This window comes from Ananas comosus, linkage group 22 (genome assembly GCF_001540865.1).
Source record: "Ananas comosus cultivar F153 linkage group 22, ASM154086v1, whole genome shotgun sequence".
In the NCBI taxonomy this organism is placed as follows: Eukaryota; Viridiplantae; Streptophyta; class Magnoliopsida; order Poales; family Bromeliaceae; genus Ananas; species Ananas comosus.
In genome coordinates, this window is record NC_033642.1 from 9,248,580 (window position 1) to 9,272,286 (window position 23,707).

General features: G+C 38.4%; 5 protein-coding genes across 5 annotated transcripts; all 5 read right to left on the reverse strand.

The window, feature by feature from the left end:
• Nucleotides 311–3,581, reverse strand: LOC109727704 (quercetin 3-O-methyltransferase 1; the record flags this gene model as incomplete). The annotated part of the gene is given in 3 exon segments (XM_020257886.1): nt 311–818; nt 1,070–1,134; nt 2,843–3,581. Coding segments are annotated over 3 exon segments (1,104 nt in total), but the record flags the coding sequence as incomplete, so codon positions are not given.
• Nucleotides 4,643–6,430, reverse strand: LOC109727622 (histone H2B.3-like). The gene has a single exon (XM_020257782.1). It carries the CDS (start codon nt 5,809–5,811, stop codon nt 5,011–5,013), a length of 801 nt encoding a protein of 266 aa, XP_020113371.1. The 5' UTR covers nt 5,812–6,430; the 3' UTR covers nt 4,643–5,010.
• LOC109727623 lies at nt 6,588–9,045 on the reverse strand. The gene is made up of 3 exons (XM_020257783.1): nt 8,670–9,045; nt 6,983–7,313; nt 6,588–6,884 (listed from the first exon to the last, which is right to left on the reverse strand). The coding sequence occupies exons 1-3, from the start codon at nt 8,951–8,953 to the stop codon at nt 6,801–6,803; spliced, it is 699 nt and encodes a 232-aa protein (XP_020113372.1). The 5' UTR covers nt 8,954–9,045; the 3' UTR covers nt 6,588–6,800.
• LOC109726959 lies at nt 9,616–12,757 on the reverse strand. Its single transcript, XM_020256786.1, has 4 exons — nt 12,628–12,757; nt 12,402–12,479; nt 10,350–10,445; nt 9,616–10,014 (listed from the first exon to the last, which is right to left on the reverse strand). Exons 1-4 carry the CDS (start codon nt 12,628–12,630, stop codon nt 9,937–9,939), a joined length of 255 nt encoding a protein of 84 aa, XP_020112375.1. The 5' UTR covers nt 12,631–12,757; the 3' UTR covers nt 9,616–9,936.
• Nucleotides 16,237–18,194, reverse strand: LOC109726963 (probable xyloglucan endotransglucosylase/hydrolase protein 32). Its single transcript, XM_020256791.1, has 4 exons — nt 17,802–18,194; nt 17,569–17,669; nt 17,228–17,445; nt 16,237–16,810 (listed from the first exon to the last, which is right to left on the reverse strand). The coding sequence occupies exons 1-4, from the start codon at nt 17,995–17,997 to the stop codon at nt 16,453–16,455; spliced, it is 873 nt and encodes a 290-aa protein (XP_020112380.1). The 5' UTR covers nt 17,998–18,194; the 3' UTR covers nt 16,237–16,452.

The window sequence follows — 23,707 nt, forward strand, 5'->3', positions numbered from 1 at the left end:
AAACGTATATTACTTATCAGATTAATATATAACTTTTAAAACAACCAATCTCTCAGATAAATACAAAAAAAAAAAAAACCAAAAAAAAACTTTGAAAAGATCCCAATTCCGTTTGCATACGATGTGGGTGCGGTAGTGTGCCAGACTTTTTCTTGTTTGGTTCTGTTGGATAAAAATTAATTCCGTATGCTGTGTTGAAAAACGATTTTTTGAGATCATCACATGAATAATTGTTCATGAAATGATAAATCCCCTGGACCGAAAACTATTAACTCAAAATTATGCTCAAAACTTAATTAGGGAGGGAAAGTTGGTATATCGTGATCAAAGTTTATTTTGTTGTTTATTATTCAGTACAAATCAACATTGGTTTCCAATCAATGTCTTATTCAATAAATACTTCTTTCCCAGCTACACTGCCATGTAGAACATAAGATCCACTCTATTGTAAGTGAGGAAACCAACCCAAATTACATGCTCTTATAAATTCTCTGAAAAAGCACCGAAAAATCGATGGCTCACTTCTTGAATTCCAGGACAGTGTAGAAGGGGTCCAGGTAAATTGCCCTAAAACCGGCGAACCCGGCGGCGAGGCCGAGTTGCCGGAACTCCTCTTCGGAGCGCTCCCTCCCCTGAGTTCGGTAGATGGTCATGACGAATATGTCGTTCTCGAGCAAAGCCCGAGTACGCCTGCTCGCGTCGGTCTCCTCTGGCAACACCGGCTCGCAGGCTATCACTTTGCCTCCTTCAGGTAGGGCTTTGCAGCAGTTCTTCAGTATTTGGGTGCACTCCTCGTCAGTCCATGTGGTAAGCACCCACTGACATGAAAAAGATTCCAAATTGTTCAAGAATACATTTAACAACTTTTTTCTCTCATTAAAACTTTCTTTACGGTTTCTACATTTGAGACCAGAAAGCTTTTTCTAAGTTTCCGCGACATTAACTGCTCCAAATGCAATACAGATAGAAGGTAGGCCAAACATTTGTAAGATTGGCGTGCGCGCGGATATGTTTATAGAAAGCCACAAATGTAATAACTCTGGAAAGTAAATAGAAAAATGGTATGTACCTTCATAAAAATGGCATCACCTGCTGGGATAGACCTAAACATGTCACCTCCAACATGCTTTACTCCTGCATAGAGCAATGAAGCTGTTGCTATAGAAGTGTTTCAATGCAGAGAAAAAAGTGTAGAGACCAATAAAGGAGAAGTAGAAAACTTTGCCGACATTATAAATGCAGGGAGAGGAACAGTAACCTGCATCTGCGCGGAAAGATTTGCAGTTGTGCAGTTAAATAACGACAGAGAGATCATTAAATGATTGATCGGAAAGCCAAAGCAACCTTTCAGATGTTCTACAATAAATGTAGTAGGAAGCTAGCTACATGCGTAAAGACAACAACACAAAAATACACTTTCAAGAGATGAGAGGTTTATAAGCGATTTTGAGAGATTCATTACGAACAAAGAACCTAGTGGCTTACATGCTTACCAACCAGAAGATTACCATGTTTTTGGACCTGAAAAACTTCTTATCCTCTTTAGTTAAATAGGTCAAACAATTTACATTAACCCTTGAAACATAACATGTTCAATAAGCATGGCCCCAACCAGGAGAAAGAGTAAGCAAAGTTAACTAAACATATTATTCGAGGATTAAGGTGGGAGCAAAAGCAACAAAAAAGTATCAGCTAACATTTGGAAAGAGAAGCTTCGCAATAGCGCGAAGCGGGACGAACAGGCCCGTTTTGGGTGGAAAACCATAGCACTTGCCTGGTCCCGTTGAATAAGCGCGCCAATTTAGCGTGCCACTCCACCGCGGTTGCGCGCTATATTAATCCTAATCGAAGTTAGTATGTTTGGCAAACAAAAATTCTGAACATTTTTAGTATAGCGACAAGCCAGCATGTCAGGGCTTCATCTTTATGACTCTGAAGAATCTCTAAGCATGCCGAAATAAGTCATTAAGCGGCAACTCATTTAGAGTAAACATAGAATGAGAAGAACTCATTTACACTCCATGATCAGATAGATAAAAGGCCATGAAAATGACCACACCACTCTCTCAAACAGATTAAGATGCTACATACCACACAACACATTATAAATCCATTATTTAATGCGCTCAACTACTCATCATTAACATCAAAGATGATAAAACTACGTAACCAACAAATTAACCAACTCTGAAACCACACAACTCAATTAAATCAATTTGATTGAAAGCAATTGAAAAATAATGTTAATAATAATAAATAAAATAAAATTTAACATTGGCAAATATTAATTTTAATATTAGCAAATAAATAAAATTTTGGAATATTTTTGACACGGGGGCGTTTAATGTTATAAGAAGATCAGGTATATGAGTGCTGGATACACCGGGTGCAGGCAATATTGTGGCGAATAATGGGACCTCTGTGGGGTGAGGAATTCTACACTATCACACCTGCACCACTACATCATCAATAACAAGCAAATCATATTTCTTCTTTTAAAACAAAAGTACAATAAAAATATTTTTTTATAATTATGACGGGACATATATCTCTAAAAGAAAATTTTTTCTTAGTTTGTTGCCAACGTCACCAATATACCCGTTGCATTCTAGAATTTTTTTCCTGTGGGGTCCAGAGAAACAGCCAAGTCCATTTTTGTCCCTAGAATCTCCTTTTTTGGGTTGTCCTCATCGTTCAAAATTTATACTTTTGACATTTTGTGATCCTTCGTACAAAATTTATACTTTTTGACATTTTGTGAGCACGATAGTGAAATAACATTCGAAACGCTAAAATACGCCACAGGGGCGAGAGAGAGGAGATGAGGAGCTCTGGAGCTCACCGGGAATGGCGGGGGCGGCGGCGACGACCTCGGGGAGGTCGAAGTTGACCCCAACCCTAACGCCGGGGACCCTGTTCATGATCATGGCGAGGCAGGCGCCGGAGCTCCCGCCGACGTCGACGAGGGTCTCAACGCCGGCGAAGCCGTCGTAGGCCCCCGCGAGGAGCGCCTCCATGAAGGGCTCGGAGACCCCGGCCATGGCCCTCTGCATGAGGGCGTTGGCGTCGTCGTCCCCGCCGTAGTAGGCGTAGGCCGGGACCCCGCCGTTGGCGCGCGCGAAGGGCTCGGGCCCCGCGGGGTCGAGCACGGCCTCGTGGAGCCGCGGCCACGCGCGGATCAGAGCGTCCTGGTGGTGCTGGAGCACGTAGTCGGCGTAGGAGGGGCCACCGACGCCCGCGGACGAGACTAGGGTTCGCCCGATCCGGGTGAGGGAGTAGCGGCGCAGGGGGGAGGACGAAGGCGAAGACGAAGAGGAAGGGGATGAGTAGTGCTCGCGGAAGACGCCGTGGGAGGAGAGGAGGCGGAGGAGGCGTTGGAGGAGGGAGGGATCGGAGGGGTGGGGAGGGGGACCGGGGGAGCGGAGGAGGGGGAGGATCTCGGCGGCGGAGAGGGGTGCGTTGGCGCCCGAGGCCCAAATGGCGTCGGGGACGCGGAGGAGGACGACGGCGTGGAGCGCCATGGGGACGGAGATCATGTTCGCGAGCTCCATCATCGCCAGCCGCGCCGCCGCCGGAGAATCCTCCGGCGACGAGGGCTTCGGGGTACGCCATGGGTAATGTGAGGAGAGGAGCGGTAGGGTTAGGGTTAGGGTTTTTGTGGTGAGCTCGTTTGGTGAACTGGGGATAGTGGGGAGGCGGAGGAGGAGGTAATGGGATTGGGCGTGGGTGTGGGGGGTATTTGCGGTTGTGGAGAGTGAGAGGTTATAGCACGGTACCCGGCCTTTTCTATTCAACTAGTCGGCTAACACTATTCAATTTTATATCCACCGTCCCCAACGTAGTAGGTAGCATATTATCTTATCTCTTTAAAACAAAAAGCTCTTTCGATTGATCAGTTACGAAATATCTTTATATCCTAATTAGGTTAGGTTTGGTATTGAAATCTATCTAACATTGTTAGATAAAATAGAGTTAGAAAAAAAATATATAGAAATATATTTCTGCGTTTTTCGGTGGGACGACAGAAAATATATCATAACCGACTCATCACAATATGCGGAACACAATATTACATATGAAAATAAACAGAGTATTTTTTTATCATACTTTCTCACCGCACGTAACGCTATCTTCAAGTAATCCCAAACCCTTAAACGTCTACCACATACAGATACAATTTACAAATCTTTAAAACACTAATCAACAATTTTAGACATAAAAGTTTTGAATTGTTGAATAAGATGTCAAACAAGTTCTAATCCTGAGTTGGGCCGGATTGGGCCTCCAAATAGGGCCCAGAACCCAGGTCTATCTTACTGGACCAATCTCAAACTCGCAAAAATGAAAGATCCACTCTTTTGATTCTTACCAATCAGGATCCAACTAGTAAAATTCATGTTTTTTTTTTTTTTTTTATAAATTAGTGAGATTATTATTATTATTATTATTATTATTATTGAGAGAGATAAGTAGCACGCTATCCACTTCATTTATTTTATTTAGAAAATAAACTTAGCTGAAAATGTGAATCAACTAGATTCAAACTTGGGTCTCAGATATCAATCACCAAATCCTTTGTCGCTTGCTCTAGGTCACTTGCTCTAGGGACCGTCCCGCTAGTAAAATTCATGTTGAAGAGAGATTTTGAACTAACTAATGGTAGAGAGAAGAAAAGCACTCAAATTCTCCACCAACATCCAGCAATTAATCCACTTGTTTCTTACACGAGCCAATGCTTGTGTGCTACATTACATTGTCATCCAAAAGAGAGGAGCAACTACACACAACAAGAGAAAACAACAATCTAAGAGTCTCCTACGTATATTTACCAACCCAGTGTGCTACAACAACTCACAGAAAAACACAGCAACAGGATCCAGTCGATCGGTCGCTACTACTGTACAAACCGAAGCAAAATCGCCAGATCCTCTTCCACTCCCTAATAAGTTGAAAACAAAAACAAGAACAAAAAGGCTAAGCTCAGTTGAACCAGGGAGGAGGGGGGGGGGCTCAGCTGCTCTGGCTGGCCATGTAGTTGGTGACGGCCTTGGTGCCCTCGGAGACGGCGTGGCGGCCGAGCTCGCCGGGGAGGACGAGGCGCACGGCGTTCTGGATCTCGCGAGAGGTGAGCGTCGCCCGCCCAGTGTATTTGGACAATCGTGCAGCCTCCTCCGCCAGGCGCTGGAACATGTCGGCCATCATCATGTCCAGCACCTGCATCGCCCGCGCCGACGCCCCCAGCTCCGGGTGCACCTGCTTCAGCACCCGGAACACGTACCTCTTGTACCCGCCCACGCCTCCGCTCCCCGCGTCCCCCGCACTCCCGAACCTCCTCTTCCTCCTCCTCCTCCTCCTCCCTTTTCCTTCTTCCGCTTCTCCTTCGCTCCTCCCTCCTCGATCCTTTTCCTTCTTCTTATTGGCGGGCGGTATCTCCGACTTCTCCGTCGGCGTTTCCGGCCCTCGCTCTTTCAGAGGCCGTCCTCGTCCTCTCCTTTTCGACTCTTCTCCGGTCTCTTTCGGTGCTTGGTTCTCGTCCACCTCCATTGCTTCCTTTCTCTTCTCAGGCTCATCTCTACCGTCATTCGCCTCCGGCACTTCGCCATCACCCTTCTCACCGCCGACTACGACAACTTGCACAACCTTGGAGTCCTTGAGAGGTACTGCTGCTTCTTCTACTTCTTCGGCACCGTCTCCATCTCCGTCTCCGTCTCCGACACCGACCACAGGAGCGACCTTCACAGTCTCCTCCACCACCTTCGCCGTCGTCTTCACCACAGCTCCCACCATCTTCCTCGGCTTCCTCGGCGCCATTCTCCTCGCACTCTCCTTGTTTCTTATTTATTATTATTAGTATTATTTTCTTCTTTGATTAAGGAGGCAATATAGAGCCGCGATTGAGGAACAGAGTGGGACAATGAAACAGGGGAAGGGNGGAAATATGTAGGCGGGGGAAGTGGGGTGGGGTTTAACGCTCGACACTTGGCGGTGAGCGTGTCGTACGCTTGGGAGGGTATGGGTGACGTGGACGGCGATCGTAGCTTCTCAAGAGTTCGCGGCTCGGGATCAGGAGAGTTGATGATCGGACGGCTGGGAATGAGGGGAGCGTGGACTCCAGTGGACGCTCTAGAGACTCCAGTAACACTCCCCAGTGAAACGTCGAGAGACATTCGGAATTTAAAAAGATTAATTCGCCTTAATTTCTATTGATTTTGGAACTAAAAATAGAAAAAAAAAAAGAAGAAAAAGAACCAAACGTTATGACAATCGAACCGAATAAATTGATAAGACGTCGAATATATTATGATCTTGATTAAAAAATAAAATTACAACAAAATAAGCCCGGACAGAATAAATTGATTTTAGCTTTTACAAAAAAAAAAAAAACTCTTGACTCCGATTAAATATTATCTATTTATGCAGTAAGAGTGCTATACTTTCAAAAGTTAGAAAATCAATTTAATTGCTCTTGTTTCTGAAAGAAACATTGTCATTTCAAATTAAAAAACTCAGCTTAATGAGTGTTATAATGATTTTTAAGAAATAAAGAATTACTACTATACAGGGCAATATTTGATTGCAATGCAATAAAAGCCATTTTAACATTTTCCCGAGTTTTTCACTCTTTAAGATATGCACAAGGTTTACATATTTAACAATTATTGCAAACAAAGGGCGAAAAGTAAAAAAATAAAAAAAACAATCTACACCCACTAGGAAACTCACGTATTGGCATATAATATACTCCTATTTATGGACCTATTATTACATATTATCTTAAGACAAACATACGTACCAACTCACTACTCCAATTTATCTATCTCTTTCTCCCATTTAAGACCAAACATTTGGCGCCCAAAAGGCACAATGAGATTGTAACGAAGAACCTGCGCAAAGTTTTATCCCAAATTAAACATGTTTAGAAGTTCAATATCTTATTATCTCGGAGCCCACAAGATAGTAAATCACTTGCAAAGCATCTCACCTTGTCATTTATTTCGCGCATCTGCGCCTTGAGAGCTTCAGAGTCCTCGCGCCATTTGGATCCCTCATTGTATGACCTCCTCGCCCAAGCTCCCTTCAAGGCCGACCTCCACTCCGCGATCTTGCCACGGATTTCTTTGTTCAGTTCAACCCATTCGGGGGCACAGCCATTTCTGGAGAGTATTCTGTATAAGGTGTCTTCTGCAGGGTCCGCATGAGGGTTCGTGCTGAGATCGAGAGGCTTCCCCTTCCCGGGTAGCTTCTCAAAGTGGCCTTCTTCCATGGCGTGCCATATTCTCTGTTCCACTACATTGACTATGTCGGTCTCCGACCTGCCGTAAGCAGAGGGGAACACTTCAGCTTCGAATAGTATAAAAGCAAAATGGAGTCAAATTTTGTAAGAATCACTGATTCCACACACACATTGAACATTTTGTCAGGTTATCGTTACTCTGCTGTGCATTCTACATATAATACTATAAATGGCGATAACAAATCCTTTGACCAGTTAGCACATTTTTGTATTAGGTTCCCTAACAAACCAAGTATACCACATTTTCTGCAGTTAAATCCTAGCATGTTAGTTTGTTCTTCTACACATTTTTTCAACATATAACTCATTAATTTCACTGTTTCAGTAGTGCAGTCACCAGTTCCAAGAAGGATTTGAGCAACTTAGATCGTACGTTTCCAATTAACGACACATCCAAACTTTACAAATCAATTCTTAGTGCAGCATCTTAATTCAGTCCCTCTGCCCATAATATCACATCCTTTGATGCCAGGTCTCAAATCTAGACGAAGAGTTTAATCAACTTAAAACTTCAAAAACTAGTAATATACAGATATATACTTGCCGGTATTCTTCATTGAGAATGGCATTGTTTTACCAAAGAATTAATATTTTCAGATTCGTATGTAGTTTAGATAGGTTGAATGAGATCAAGAATCCGAGAAAAATGAATAACCAGATATTATAAGTTTAGAAAGCAAGGGAAGAAACAAAATCTATAAAGCAAACCAGAACTAGTCAATTAGGTTCATCCGAACATAGTCGATGTTTCCATATGTAACAGGTTTTCTAGCAGTCCACTCAGCATACTGTTCTCTGGCCGCTACGAAGCAACTTAAACTGGCGAGAGATTACATAGCAAAACACTACTTATCGCATAATTGGAGATAAGCATACCATACTACTAAAGAAACTAGCAACAAACTGTTGAGCTTAGCATCTAAGGAGCCACAGTAGTCGATTAATATAATGCTAGTATCAAACATCTGCTTCCTCTCATATCCATCTTTCTAAGGGCAATTTATTCGATCAATGTACATGTTTAAATGGTTTTCGAGCTTAAATGAATCAAAATAAACAAAAATTCCAAAAAAATGAAGCTGTAAAAAAGGCCTTTAACCAGGATTTCTCCATCTACAGATAATAATTATTTTAATCACAAACTTTTTTCTTTGTAATTATTATCAAACTCTTCCTCTCAAGTCTTAGTTTTGGAAGCAACAAGGAACTACTTTTTCTAAGCGGTTTTCCTATGGGCAAGCATTAATTCCAGTATAAATTGTACGATTTCTCTATCAATTCGAATCCGAACAATACTCAGCTATCCTATACCTAAATGTCTACGTCAAAACAATGAAACCAGGTCAAAAGCGCATCAACAGCGAGAGGGAGAGACCTGATGGCGTTGGATCGGCCGCGGAGCTCGGGAGGGAGCTTGCGATCGTTGACGGCGTCGATGACGGCGGAGAGGCGGTGGCTTAGCTTCTTCGGATGCGATTGTCGAGAGGACGCGGCGGAGGAGGCGGCGGAGGAGTCCGGATCGGCGTCGAAACACGAGGACGACGAGGAGGAGGAGAAGGACCAGAGGGAGCGGAGACCAGATCGGAGGAGGAAGGGGAGGAGGGCTCCGGCGAGGCTCCGGCGCCGCGGTGGGGCGGCGATCGCCGCCGCAGCCGCCATGGGAGAGGGGAGGAAGGTCGGGGGAGAAGAGAGCGAGGAGGAGTGAGTCGGGATTTGGACTCGCCCCACGCCACGAACCGTTATTTATTTTATTTTAATTTAATTCTTATAGTGTGGCCACTACGCGGGCTTCCTGGGTCTCTCTAGGCCGTTCGTGAGGACCCCAAATACATCGTACGAACGATTTTTTCAAACATAACAACGAAATACCAATCATTCCTAAGGCGAGTGACAAAAAACTTAATATTTAATATTTAATATTTAGTTATTTTATATTTTTAATTAATTTTATTTAAAGAAATAAACTAAATCGATAGCATATAATCTTTCTCTAAAAATAAAAAAAATACCAACTTACACTTTATATCTTTTCAAACTTCACTAAATTTCAACAACAACTCCGCCACCGAGTTAGTTTGAAAGTATTTCACAGCTCAATACCTCATTGCCCTCGAAGCAAATCACAAGAACAACACAACAACTCCGAACAACACAACAACTCCAACTTAGTCTTGTCTAAGAATTTATGACTTACGACCGCAGCACTGATCCAAAATTTAAGCATTCGGGGCGAATCAGATAGATTGATTCTGCAAAGATCAAATATCTGAAGCGATCACAACCAGCGGTAAAATTAAATAGTTCAATCGGTAATCACAATATTAGACTCTTCAAAGATAAAATCCAAATGCACAATATAGAACACATGGAGCACTGTAACAAGTCTTGAATCAGAAACTAAGATCAGCTTATTCCAGCCACAGGTTAACTAAAACCAAACTCTCAGGAAAGTGTGGATTAAGGGATAAGGCACACCATTACATATAAAGGGCCAGATCAGTTCTTCTAACATGTCAATAATTTGACGAGTAATTTTGGGTTCACACAAACTCCCCTTTTAATATCTTCTAGCTTTTCGGTTTTTCAGCATAACACAATCATTGACAAATCACCAGAACAAAGCTGTATTACATGTAATTGCTTCATTTTTCTTTTTTGTCTCCCTCTGCAGTAGCTCCATCGGACTGCGGCGTCGTCTTTGCTTTTGCTTCATCCATTCCCTGCATAGACACACATCACTCCATTTATTTCCAAATATTTGCATAAAGCAAGATCTTAAGCAACACATTCCCAACTACTCATGTTGACCACAACAGAAAATTACGACGGCAAGGGCCTCGTTTTATTATTAATGAGACCAAGTAATGCTACTTCAATAATATCAACAAGCACTCCAGCCCCATATATGCATCTTAAAGTTAAATTGTATCCGATATTATGCCCATGCCAGGAAAAAAGAAACTCGAGTAGCTTTTTAAACTTGTTCGGCAATGTGAAGAGTTTAAATAGGTGAGTTTCTTGCAAAAGAATCAAGAAGCATAGCGGTATAACTTACTTCAATATTCTTCTGTGCCGCAGGCTTGTAGGGACAAGTAGGCGGCACCCTTTCAGGTTTCCTGTATTCCCACCCAAATAGCCGATATATTTTACCCTGCATATGATATACGATAATATACCGATTAAGTTTAGTGAAACAGATCTTAGGATAACCTTTTTATAATTTGTAGTTTTAAGAACAAAATACAAAAAGATAATAGAGTAAATTACACTTTAATATCTCAAACTAATAATATGTGATATATATCTATAGAGTCCGGCTACTATACTATCAGTAGCACGGAGGCTTCCGTACTACCAAGTTGTTTTCAATGATATGGAAGCATACTACCAAGTTGTTTTCAATGATACGGCTTCCAAATCGAAAATCGGCTCCGTTAGACTTGATCTACATTATTGAAAGTATCTGAAAACTAAATTTTATAATTTTTCGAAATCATTTACCTATCAAACGAGTAGTCTAAAAATGAACGGCTGAAAATAAAAATCTCATAAAAAATAATAATAAAAGATTTGAATTTAAGATCAGAGATACTAATCTTACTCTAAATAGTGAAAAGAATTTAATATTGTCAATTTTGAGACCTGTTGATAACTAGCCAAATAATGTCGAAAAATTATGAAATTTAGTTTCCAAATACTTTCAACAGTATAGATCAAGTCTAATGGAGTCGATCGTTGATTTGGAAGGCACATCATTGAAAATAACTTGGTAACATGGAGACCTCCGTGCTACCGATAGTACAGCAGCCTAGCTCTCTCTCTATATATATAGTATGCAAATATGTTTGCAAAAGTATGAACTATGAAGACATACATCCATGTCCAATATGGATATCCCTTAAAAGTTCAAACAGATTGGTTACAGCAAGGGAAGTAGAATAGACAACAAAAACTCGATCAGATTCTGATTCATATGGGGTACAGTTGACTTCCGTAGTTAGCAATCAAATAAATTTACAGCCCAAAAACCATTTTATACCTTCAAATTTCCAGAATAATACTTCTATCGTTCAGAATGGAAACATGCATAAAGTTATTGCAAAGATCATTAACAAACTTGCAGACATCATGGGCGGCAAATAACATACAAATAGTAGAAAGAATTTGCACAGATGGAGCAGATGGCTAAAGATACCATTAAAGAATCGATATGAACATTAAAAACAATTAGCTACGAATATACCAAAGCGCCAACACAACAGCAATATATGTACATGGAACAAGGCTAATACAAATATTCACAAAACTCAAATGACGGAATCCCGGTTAAAATAAGTTCTGTATCAATTTCTGATCCAACACTACAGCTCGCAACCGGATACTCTTTTTGTTCCTCCGAGCGTCACGGCCAATTTTGCGGCTTCAAAAAGTAGGACCATAGATAGGAATATAACTGGCTTAGTAACTCAAATAAGCTACGCAAGAGGTTAAGAGATAAGGAAATCAAATGACAGAGATAGTAAAAACCAAAATTTTCCGGCACTCACAGTTCCCCCCAACTCAATATTTTCTTATTTTATTTCATCGACCGCAATCTATGGCCATTGCCTCAATTCACTTTTTTTCGCCTTAGTAGAACATTTCAATCAAGTCGCATACCCGACTTTTTATCTCCAATTCCATATTAACCTATCCCAGGTGTATCTAGTCATCCAATTTAGTCCCATAACTCTCATCGGCATATTCGTAAATTTCCGTTCGCACATTTATCTCGCCCGATGTGTAAAATAGCCGTTTTTTCTCTAAAAGCTTCAGCAATCAACCGATATTTTAATAATTTATATTCAACACTGTAGATCGCCTAGAACAGTAAAAGAATCTGCAGAATTGTATGCAAGTTAAATGACAGGGAAAAAAAAAACTAAAATTAATGTTTACTAAAATGCCTTAATCACACTAATCAATTAACATAAAAAGATAAAAATTAAACAACATCACTAGCATCTGATAAATCTAGTAGATCCCAAACTTCACCAACATAGATCGTTTAATAATATGAAAAAATAAAAAATGATAACGGGACCGAGATGCGAGTACGCAAACTTACGAGGATGAAATAGAAAAGCAGCGGCAACGCGTTGATCACCGGGATGAGGAAGAGGGGCAACAAGCACGCTAAACACACCTGAGATTGCGAAATCGATCTATGAATGTCGATAAAATTAGAATTAAATGCGTAAAAATTAAGAAGAGGAAGAGGGAGATGGAGAGATGGAAAGGGAAAGAGATTTATGAATAAAATTCACAAAAAAAAAAATAAATAAATCACTTTCCATTGATGCGTGGAGAGGAGGAGGCGACGAGATGAAATCGATGAATCTGGAAGCAACGGGTGAGGGTTTTTTCTTTTTTTTCCCTTTTTTCCCCAAAGGAACTGAACTATTATTTTATTATTTATTAATTTTTAGGTAAAAATGTAAGGAGACACCTCAAGTAAAGAATATTTCAAATGAACCCCTCAACTTTTGGGACTCCTTGACCTGCTAATTTTCTTTATTTAATAAAATTATCAATTTGACTTGAATTGCTTAATTTCTAAAGTTAATGAGCCTCAACCAAAAAGAAAAAGGTTGAGTGGGCCATTTCAAAATGGCCAATAATTGAAGGGGTTATCCAAATATGTTACACCCGGCCGTGTGTACTCACGGCCCATTCTATGGGCTGGGCTGATCAAAGGAGGCCCAGTAAAGGCCCAATTTGTGTTACATTTCTCATTATCTGGAGAATATGAGATAACTTCAAAATTACGATGCAGGGACATTTGTAAATATCACTATTTCTAGAAGGTTTTCTGTAAATTAGTCACATTATGTGACTGGTGCACACACCCCATCCATTGGATGGGTGAGGTATAAGATGTATACCTCTGATGGGGTGTATATGTAGCATTGCTGCTCTTATATGAAAACCCCTCAAAGCTATTACTTAAAAGTTCCTTCTTCCTCCTACCGCTAGTAGGGCTTGTTTGGCATTGAGGCGATAATTTTACAAAATAGAGTTGAGATAGAAACATATAGAAATATGTTTTTGAGTTTTTCAATAGAACTGTAGTAAATATATCATAACCTACTCATTACGACATACAGAATAATATTACATTTTTTATCGCACGTAACGCAATCTTCCTATCATTCCAGACAGAGCCTTAGTCGATTTTTTTTTCTAGTCAGAAGGTCGGTGATTTCAAACCCTACGCACGTATGAATGAGAGCTAAGATACCGGAACCCTAACTTCCAATGTACTACATAAGAGAACTCCCATAAATGCAAAACTCCTAAACTTTTAATGGATTCGAAAAAAAAAAAAAAATCATAATTGATTCATTGTGATATACAGAACGAGATATTATGTAGTAAAACAAAAAAGAATTTTTTATCTTACTTTCTCATAGCACGTAACATTATTTTTTTACAATCCCAAATAAAATCTTAGTCAAATTTTATAATCCAAAGATCGGCAATTCAAATCCTACATACGTGTGAATGAAAATTAAGAGGTTCGAACCCCTGACTTATCAGATAGTACATAGGAGAAGCCCCATCAGAAGAAAAACTCCTAAATTTTTAGATGAACAGGAACAACTCCCAACAGCTAACATGCTGTTCTTAAACTTATTGATTCGTACCACAGAGGAAGTCCCCACACATAGGAACCCTCTCAGTACAAATTCTTCTTTTGACTGTTCAGAAAATAATAATTGCTTGGATTATTAGATTCATATATTTGGATCTAATGAATAATTTTGCCTGATGAAAATGGACTCCAACCCCCAATTTTTAACCACTGGGGACCAACTTGATCTCTGAAATTCCATAGGAGGGAGCCCCACCCTACTTTATGGCAAAACATGCATGAGTGTAATGTGGTCTCGCCCGAGGACAAAGCTGGGACACCCGACGCGCTAAATTACTGTCGAGCAGAGCTGTTCGAAGAAATATAAGTCATTTTTTTTTCCTTTAAATTCGTGCAAAATCACGCGGGAGCAGATCACTTATCCGCGTTAAAGTTAAACAAGCACTCAATTTGAAAAGAAATGTTTACTGATCAGATCCAAAATTGCTCTGCTTTTTATCTCTGTCGGCAGAGACAGATTCAGGACTGCACTATTATACCACTGCAGAACATTAATGTCATTGCAGTAAAGTCAAGTTGAATCTATCCCTACTATTTCAGTGGCAACATGGATCCCTGCATCATCTCCTCCACCGTATCTTTAATTCTTGTCCCTTACACACATCTTGCTTCTTTGACGATGTAGAAGAGTAGTGTGACAGATAACAGATACTTCAGAATGATGTTCTTAATTAAAATCCGTTGAACTGTTATAAAATGTAAAAAGATAAGAATGATTTTTTTTTTTTCTTTTTTAAGCATCGTTTCAACATCAAATTATTATGCTTTTACTTGTTATGTCTCAAACTCCTTTGACTATACATTACGGAATTGCGACAAATCTCTTAAAATGTTATTTTTATAAACTGTTGATCATGTATTGTCGTATATAAAATACAAGAATAAAAATAATTTTCAGCGTCCCGTGAACATAAATTATTATTATTTTTACCTTCTATGCCTCTACTCCTTCAATAATATATGACGGTACTGCAACAGATATTTCAAAATATTGTCTCTAGAATTTATTACTATGTTACAATACCTAAAATATAAAGATAATTCGTTAGCATTGATTTAACACAAAATTATTGTTATTATTATTCGTTTGTTACATCTCTAGTTCCTTTGACTATATATATATATATATATATATATATATATATATATATAAAAGGGTCTCTGGGCAAGTCTTTTAAAATATTATCTTTATAAGCTGCTGATATATTATTATATATAAAATAGAAAGATAAAATAATTTTTTAATATCATTTAAACCAAAATCATAAATTTTTTTTTTACCAGCAACACCTTTAGCTCCTTTGACATACATAATTTTTTTTTAGAGTAGTTCTTAGGTAAATGAATGGGTAAATTACATTGTTACTCTCTGAACTTTTAGCGAAGTTTCACTTTACCCCTCAAACTCCTAAAATAGACATTTAACATTCTAAACTCTAATATTTTATTCATGTTACCCCTTCCGTCAGTTTTCCGTCAAGCTCCGTTAACCGGAAACTGACGGAAGGGATAAAATGAATGAAATATTAGAGTTTATGGTGTTAGATGTCTATTTAAGGAGTTTAAGGGGTTAAGTAAAACTCGCCAAAAGTTGTAGGACTCTGGACTATAAGTTATTTTATTATAATATGTTACTTATGGATTGACTACTAACTCTCAAGTTAGTGATGATACTTGATTTTGAATTTATATATATTTTTTATCCTAAAATAAATTATACCATAATTTATCCTATATTTTATTGTAATAAAATAAAAGCGAAAGAAATGAATTAGAGTGGCTTAAAAATAAAAAAAGAGCAATACTAACTATCTACAATGCTCAAACACTTTACTGTCTTGGTGGACTCGCTTATATAGTTAATTTACAATAGGTGTCCTCACTAGGATATAGTGATTTTAATTTTCGGTTAATTTAAATAGGTGCAGCATGATAGTAGAAAAATAGCTGTATTTTTTTTGCGTACAAACCAAACAAGTACACTTATCAAAATATTATAATGCGAGATAAGTTTGTGATTGACTCTGATATTATCTCACTTAAAAAATGTGACATAAATGTATTCAACAACTAAAAATCTGATCACTCTTACTGAACCACCATAGTTTTTATGTTAAGTTACTTATTACTGTTCTACATACCAAAAAAAAAAAAAACGCAAATTAAAAAAATTAAAAATTTTAAAAAGTTTTTTTTAAAAAAATCTCATGAATTTTAGGGATCTTGTACGGACCCAAAGCACTTTCAATAGACCAATCAGTCACAAGAAAAATAGACGTTAAACATTGGACCCCATACAACCTTTATGTCACATCACTCACTCAACGTTCACTTATTAAATTATAACAAACAATAACAGTACACACGACGTATTAATTTCCCTACGTATTTTCGTACTAATTTTTCCCCAAACTTAAAACAAAATACACAAATAAAACGACACAAGTTTAATTAATTTTCTCAGCTAAAAACACTCTGGAGTCAGTGAATGATCCCTCTTTGGATCCCTGCAGTAGTTGTAGACCATGTAGTGCGCTTGGGCCCACCGCATCGCGGCGAATTGGCTGCCGGTGAGTCCGCCGCGGCCGCCCGCCCCCGGCGCATGGCACCGCGGCGGCGAGGAGGGGGAGCAGGCGCGGACGGCGAACCGGGTGAACTGCGCCACGAACGGCTGGTACCGGTAGTCGGCCTTGGACCGGCCGTCGTCGGTGGCCCACGACGACGCGTCCCAGATGGAGGCGTACAGCCACATCGGACGGAGTGGGAACGTGCCCACGCTCTTCCTCGGGTATCGCCGTATCGGTATGTCGTCGACAAAGAATCTATAGATACATAAAGTTTGGAATATGTTTTGTTCACTCCCGTTTACTGATAGTATATAAATCATATTAAATTAATATAACTATATCATTTAAGTGAATATATCATTAATAACCAAGATAATAAAGGTGTACTATTCTTTTTAGCACCATTAATGGCGCAAACCAATCTATTGCACGGCACCGTACCTTCTACAACTATCATTTGCTAAACAAAAAATAGAACGAGAAAAAGTCAATAAATTAATTTTGAATCTCTTCCTACGAACTAACTATGTATGCATATGTTTGAAAAGTACCCCTTTAAGAAGAATAATAAGTACTATTTTTTTATTTTTTATTTATTTTTTTTTTTTTTGTGTTTTGGGGGGATTTGTTACAATTGTAAGGAAATTGATGTGTAAGTTGATTTAGACTCACATGATCTCATTCTGATTCCATAGTATGGCGTAATTGTGAAAAGCCGCGGTGGGATCGAACCACAAGTGGAACTTCATCTCCCTGCCGATGATCCGGCCGTCTCCGCTGCCCCTGACGTAGACATTCGTCTGCAACGTATACGGCCTCCCCGGGGTCGTCCCGAGAAACTCGATGTCGACCTCGTCGTGGTACCCGGGATGGACTTGATTGTTCGAAAGCTGCAACGATTTTTTTTTTTTTTTTTGCATTCAAAAAATAAAAATTATAAACCAGCTGCATTTGAAACTTTTAATAAGATGTTAGTAAATGCTGCTCATGGTCATGGAATGCGGCTTCCTCACGTAGAATGCTGTGATCACTCCTGCAGTGTAGCCTGACTGAAGCTTGATCGACGCGCCGAAGTAACCATTTCGAAACGGGCGGTTCGACTTGAATCCGCTACCTTTTCTCGCCCCATAATGCAAGAGAGTATCAAAAGAGCGAAAATACTATAAGATGCACTGAATCTGATTAAACTTATTATATGACTAATTAATAAAGAGAAAAAAAAAAAAGACAAAAGAAATTGGTGGACCTGAATTTCTATCGAGCCATATTGTGACTGAGGATTGGTCTCTGGAAACTGATTGATGCTGAGGACCCCAAAGGTTATTGAACACTTGGTAGAAGCCCCTGGATCTGAACCTGTAGCTTGGGTAATACCCAGGGGAGGGTTGAGCATTGGTGTGATGGAGAATGCAGAGGAAAACAAAATGGAGGAGGAGAGCCATTTTTAAGGCCACAATGTACTAGAAAGTGGAAATAGTATGTCTGTTTTGGTATGGAGAGAGGTGGGATAAAAAGGTAGGGCTTCAAGGGTTGTATACTTGTATATATATATATATTAAAGGTAGATGGGGAAACAGGGGAAGTGATATTTATGAGGTTTTAGCCTTTTATGGAGGCATTGAAGGAAATGGGTAAAATGGGGCCTTGGATTTTGAGAGAGAGAGAGAGAGAGAGAGAGAGAGAGAGAGAGAGAGTTTGGTGAAAGGTGTAGTAAAGGGGAAGCACACTGCTACACTCCCAACTTGCCCATCATTTCCAATTGTAACTTGTCTAGCTATTTGCTGGTGCCCCTAATGAGAAAAAATTCTAGAATGTAACGGGTATATTAGTGACGTGGCGTAATAAATCAATCAAATTAATCATTTTAAGAATATATGTTCCATTATGATTGTAAAAAAATATTTTTATTGTACTTTTGTTTGAAAAGAAAGAATGTGATTGACTTGTTATTGATGACGTGGTGCAAGTGTGACAGTGTAGAATTCCTCCCTAATGAGAGGGATGATGAGAGAAGGTGAAAATGTTGCTTAGACCGTGTTTTATAGAACAATAGAAAAATGTAGTTTTTGGTGAGTGAAAAAGCTGTTTCATAATAAAAATATTATATTTGTTGAAAAAGATCTTCTTTGTGCCGGTTTAGGATATGTCATATTCCAATAAACTATATATATATATATATATATATATATATATATATATATATATATATATATAGCAGTACTGCTGTGTTCTCGGAAGCACGGAGACCTTCGTGCTCCTGAGCCATTTTCGATGATGGGATTTTCGAATCGACGATCGGCTCCGTTAGACTTGATCTAGCGCATTTGAAGTTTCTAGAAAATAATTTTTGCTATTTTTCGATATCATTGACCTAGCAATCGAAAAAATTCAAAATCAATAATTTTTAACGGCTGAAAATAAAAATCTTATAAAAAATGGTGATATAGTACTAAGCTTTTCGATCAGAAATATTAATCTTGTTGTAGATAGTATAAAAAATTTTGTATCAAAATTTCATCTGATTTGAATACTTTTACACCGTTAAACTTAAAAACGGCAGATATCAACCATTAAAAATTATTGATTTTGAATCCTTTCGATCACTAGGTAAATGATATCAAAAAATCGCAAAAATTATTTTCATAGAAACTTCAAAATATCCTAGATCAAGTCTAATGGAACCCGATCGTCGATTCGAAAATTCCATCATCGAAAACGCTTAGGAGTACGAACGCCTCCATGCTCCTGAAGCACAACAGTCCTTGCTCTAATAATAATATAATATATATATATATATATATATATATATATATAGCATAGATTTCTATCTGAAATGATTAAACTTTTCCGAATCTGATTTTATCAGTCTGACACGTCAGATGCACCATATATTATATCCAGGGTAAAATATACCTCTACTTAGTGAGATTCAAAGGTGACGTGGTGGACCAGGTCTAGGCATTTTTTTTTTCGAAAAAAAAAAGGGTGGGAGGAACCATTATTGGGTGAATAGGCCTAAGGCTCACCCCCATTTGGCTGTTAGCTTGTGGTGGAGTCTTCTTTCTGATTTCTGAATTCAAGGATCTATGCCCAATCATTGCTTGGCCTTGTTAGATTGCCTTCCTCCCATACATGTATCTTGCTTATTTACCCTTCACCATCTATGAAAAAAAAAAAAAATTACATGTCTAGTGAACCGTTCATTACTGTTTTAAAGTTAACGCAGTGTATGCGTCCATACGATAAACAGTCGATTAGATTACTGATATATGTTCTTCTATTTTAGCGATTGTTTTTAAGGCTTTGTTTGGTCTTACTACTTTCGACAGCAAAAACCTTAGGAGAAAAATGGGCATCGTGCAGTAGGAAACAGAAATAAGATGTTGAGCTCAAAGAATAGATGTTTCAATTTAGTGCTTATGGTTTCGCCAGTAGAGGTTAAAACAGGGGATGTGTCTCCCTAAACGAGTTTAGTTCACATAATCACGTTTTGCGACAGTTGGCTCCTTTGTTTGCATTGCTTTGGAGCTCTTAACGTTGTGAGTGGAGAGGACAATTCCTTTAATTGTGTGTATTTAAATACTAATTAGGCAACCAAATCGAGGAGGTTAATTGGGACTTTAGTGCTCAGAGCCCATGAGCATGTGAACAAATACTAAACAGCTCCAACATTCCCTTTTATCTTGTTGTGCAAAAAGGATGATGCCTTTTAGGGTTCGCAAGACCCAATCCAAACCAATTCGAGCAAGTTTTTCTTTCAAATCGATCTTTTGGTCAACCTGATATTAGAGCCAGCTCTAAATCCTTCAGTTCCACGGAACCGACTACTCACGCCATCTAGCATGTTTGGGTTAATTTTCTCATTAATGTCTGTATCGAATCGTCATTTTTTACCTCATCTACCAATTTACGTATTTCGTAAGCAAATTCTGTGTCAAATCAATCTTTTAGATTACATATTTTGTAAGCAAATTCTGTGTCAAATCAATCTTTTAGATAACAAAGTCCATCTTGATTTTGCATGTGGGGGATAAGATCAAAATCCAAGTTGATCGGTAGATCAAGTTGGGTTGGATTAACCTGGACTGGCAACTAATGCTCATTTATTTATAAACAGGAGTTGGATTAATATGGTCATAATGATCAACCAACCCAATCACCATTCAGTAGCCATAATAATGATTAATCAATTACAGAGGGATTAATAATACGTGTTTTCAATTTACCATTAGCTCCAATAGCTCTACATCGGATGAAAAAATAATTATAATTAGAATATATGAGACCTACACGCTAATAATAATAATTGGGCATTTGGAACCGATGGTGTGGTTCCAACAAATTATTGTTGCTAGCGGGCCGGGTCATTACAATTGATATTAAAGCAGAATATTAGTTGAAAGTGTGAGAGCTAAGTGTTATACGGGACAAAGTGCTACACCAACGGGTTTGGTGGGAGTCACTTCTTGAACCCGTAGGAGCCACACCTAAAATCTCATATCATCTGATAACTCTGGTCTGTATGTCTGTGATTTGGGTTCGGATAATAACTGGATTTAAGCATTTTGGGTCGATTGTTTGAGTCCAACGAGTTATTATTGCTAGCAGGTCAGGTTGTTACAATTAGTATTAGAGCTGAATACCACCCGAAAGTGTGAGAGCTAAGTGCTATATAGGACAAAATGCTACGCCAATGGATTTGGTGGGAGCCACCTCTTGAACTCGTAGGAATCTCTAAAATCTTTTATCGTCTGATAATTTTAATCTGTATATCTGTGATTTGGTTTGGACCCAACGAGAACGTAACCCTATATATAAAGTACAGTAGGACTAGGGGTGGAAACGAGCCGAGCTCGAGCGAGCTTATCTCGGCTCAAATTCGGCTTGAAATTAATTTCGAGCCTAAATTTAAGCTCAAGCTTGGATTGAAATTAATTCGAGCCGAGCTCGAGCGAGCCTAGTTTCGAGTCGAGCGAGCTCGAGCCCTAAACGAGCCGCTTGAAATTCTCAACATTATACGATCAATAGTTTAATTTGTATAGAATATTATCTATAATTTGATACAAAAATATGTCAAATAGTTCAAAGTACAAAAGAAGTATATGAAATATAGTATTATAATATGAAAAAAAAAAAATTTGAGTTGAATATCTATTCTTTTCCGTCTCACATATCTTTTCTTTCGCCTTCAATCTCCATATTATTCATTTTCATTTATACAATCAAAAATAAATAAATTATATAGATAAATATTGGATTAAACTATCCAATCATATATAACTAAAATTAAAATTTTATATGACTGTAAATATTTTGTATATTCTCAATTACATACAATTAAGTCAGCTAAGTAGGCATGGCGGGTTATATGCTGTTACTTGGTAACTTGGAGGGCTTCCGGCTGGCCACTTAGGTGAGACAGAGAAAAGAGAAAGATAGAAACGTATTAAATTTAGAGCTCTGTGAAAGAAAAAAAGAAAGGAAAAATGTATAAATTTAGTGAAATTTTGATCTTTTATTTGTCTATTGAGTTTGTTTTTATGGGTCAACAATATTGGCCCAATTTTAACTAAACTCCGATTATTCACTCAGCCTATATATAATTAAAATATAATATATTTACATATTTTTTAATATATATATATATATATATATATATATATTCGAGCTTTTCGAACTTTTCGAGCCTAAATCGAACGAGCCGAGTAATACTCAAGCTCGGCTTGAAATGAATTTCGAGCCCTTTTTTTTGTTCAAGCTCGGCTCATTTAATTTCGAGTCGAGCTCGAGCGAGCCAAATATCGAGTCGAACGCGAGTCGAACGCGAGCCGGCTCGCTCATTTGCCAGCCCTAAGTAGGACTAGACATTTTAATCCAGCTATACATTTTAGATTGTGGCTAAACTCAAGAGATTAAAAAGGTTAAACATTCTAGAATTAGAATAATTTAAGGATAGATGACTTCTCTCACGCAAAAGGGGCACAACATAATAAGCCAAAGGTAGTAAAACGGATTCAGGGCAAAAAGACATCACTATTTATGTGATCTAAAACAGATCAGGCACGAAGAAAAGAAAAAAAATAATCCAATCTGAATCTACCCAGCGAAATCTCATCTAAATCTGCTCTGTGTAGCATCAAATCAGAATTGGAATTTTGTGAATCGCTTGTTGGTATGGTGAGAACCGGGGGCCGGTCTCTCGTCCCAATCCCAAATCTGCTCCGTTCGCATACCTAACCTAATTTTTATACCTATCAAGCATAGGGCTTAGATTTGGGACCAAAATGGCCACCCTCTTAAACTTAGTACAACAATTATTACATCTAGCCAAGTCTTATTTCCTACTAGAGATAGGGCTGAGATATGGACCCAAAAAATGGCCATCCTTTTAGATCTAATAGTATAAATCTTAAAGCACTACTTCACTGGTTTAGTTGTGAGCTGCAAGTGTAGGTTCAGTTGAGAGTTCGGTTCAGGTACAGGTCACACTCGATTTCGAAGGCTTAATAAATATCTAATTTGTTAATTTATAAATTTTCATTCAATAGAAACCGACGCACAAATTACCATTCAAGTGAAATCGACGGCTCAGGTCGGTACTTTAAACTTGAATTTATTGAAGTGCCCTAGAACTTCAACAACAAGAAGCAAAAATGACCGACTGTCTCTAGAACAAGTGGCAAAGGGCTTGATGGTTGGTACTCGAAATTCCAAGTTCGAATCCTAGTTAATTCACATTTCCAGCTAAGTTTATTTCTAAATTAAATAAACGAAGCGAATAGCGTATTACCTATCTCTTAAAAAAAAAAAAAAAAAAGGCAAAAATGAGTTTCCGAGCTTAAAAAACAGAAGCAACAATTTGATATTTCTAAAATTTTACTTTACACAAAAGCCATTTGAATATTTGAAAAACTAATATTTTAATAGCATTATTTCGGCAGCACTTTATTAAATAATGCTACACTATAATGTAAATATAAGCTCTTACAACAAAACCAACTAGTTAATTAGTATATACTAACAATGTACCCGCGCTTTGCAGCGGGTGTAATTTTTAAGTTCACAATTACTATATTAAACATTATATAAAGTCATTTAATAGAGTTAAATAAAAATGTTAATATATATATATATATATATATATATATAAAT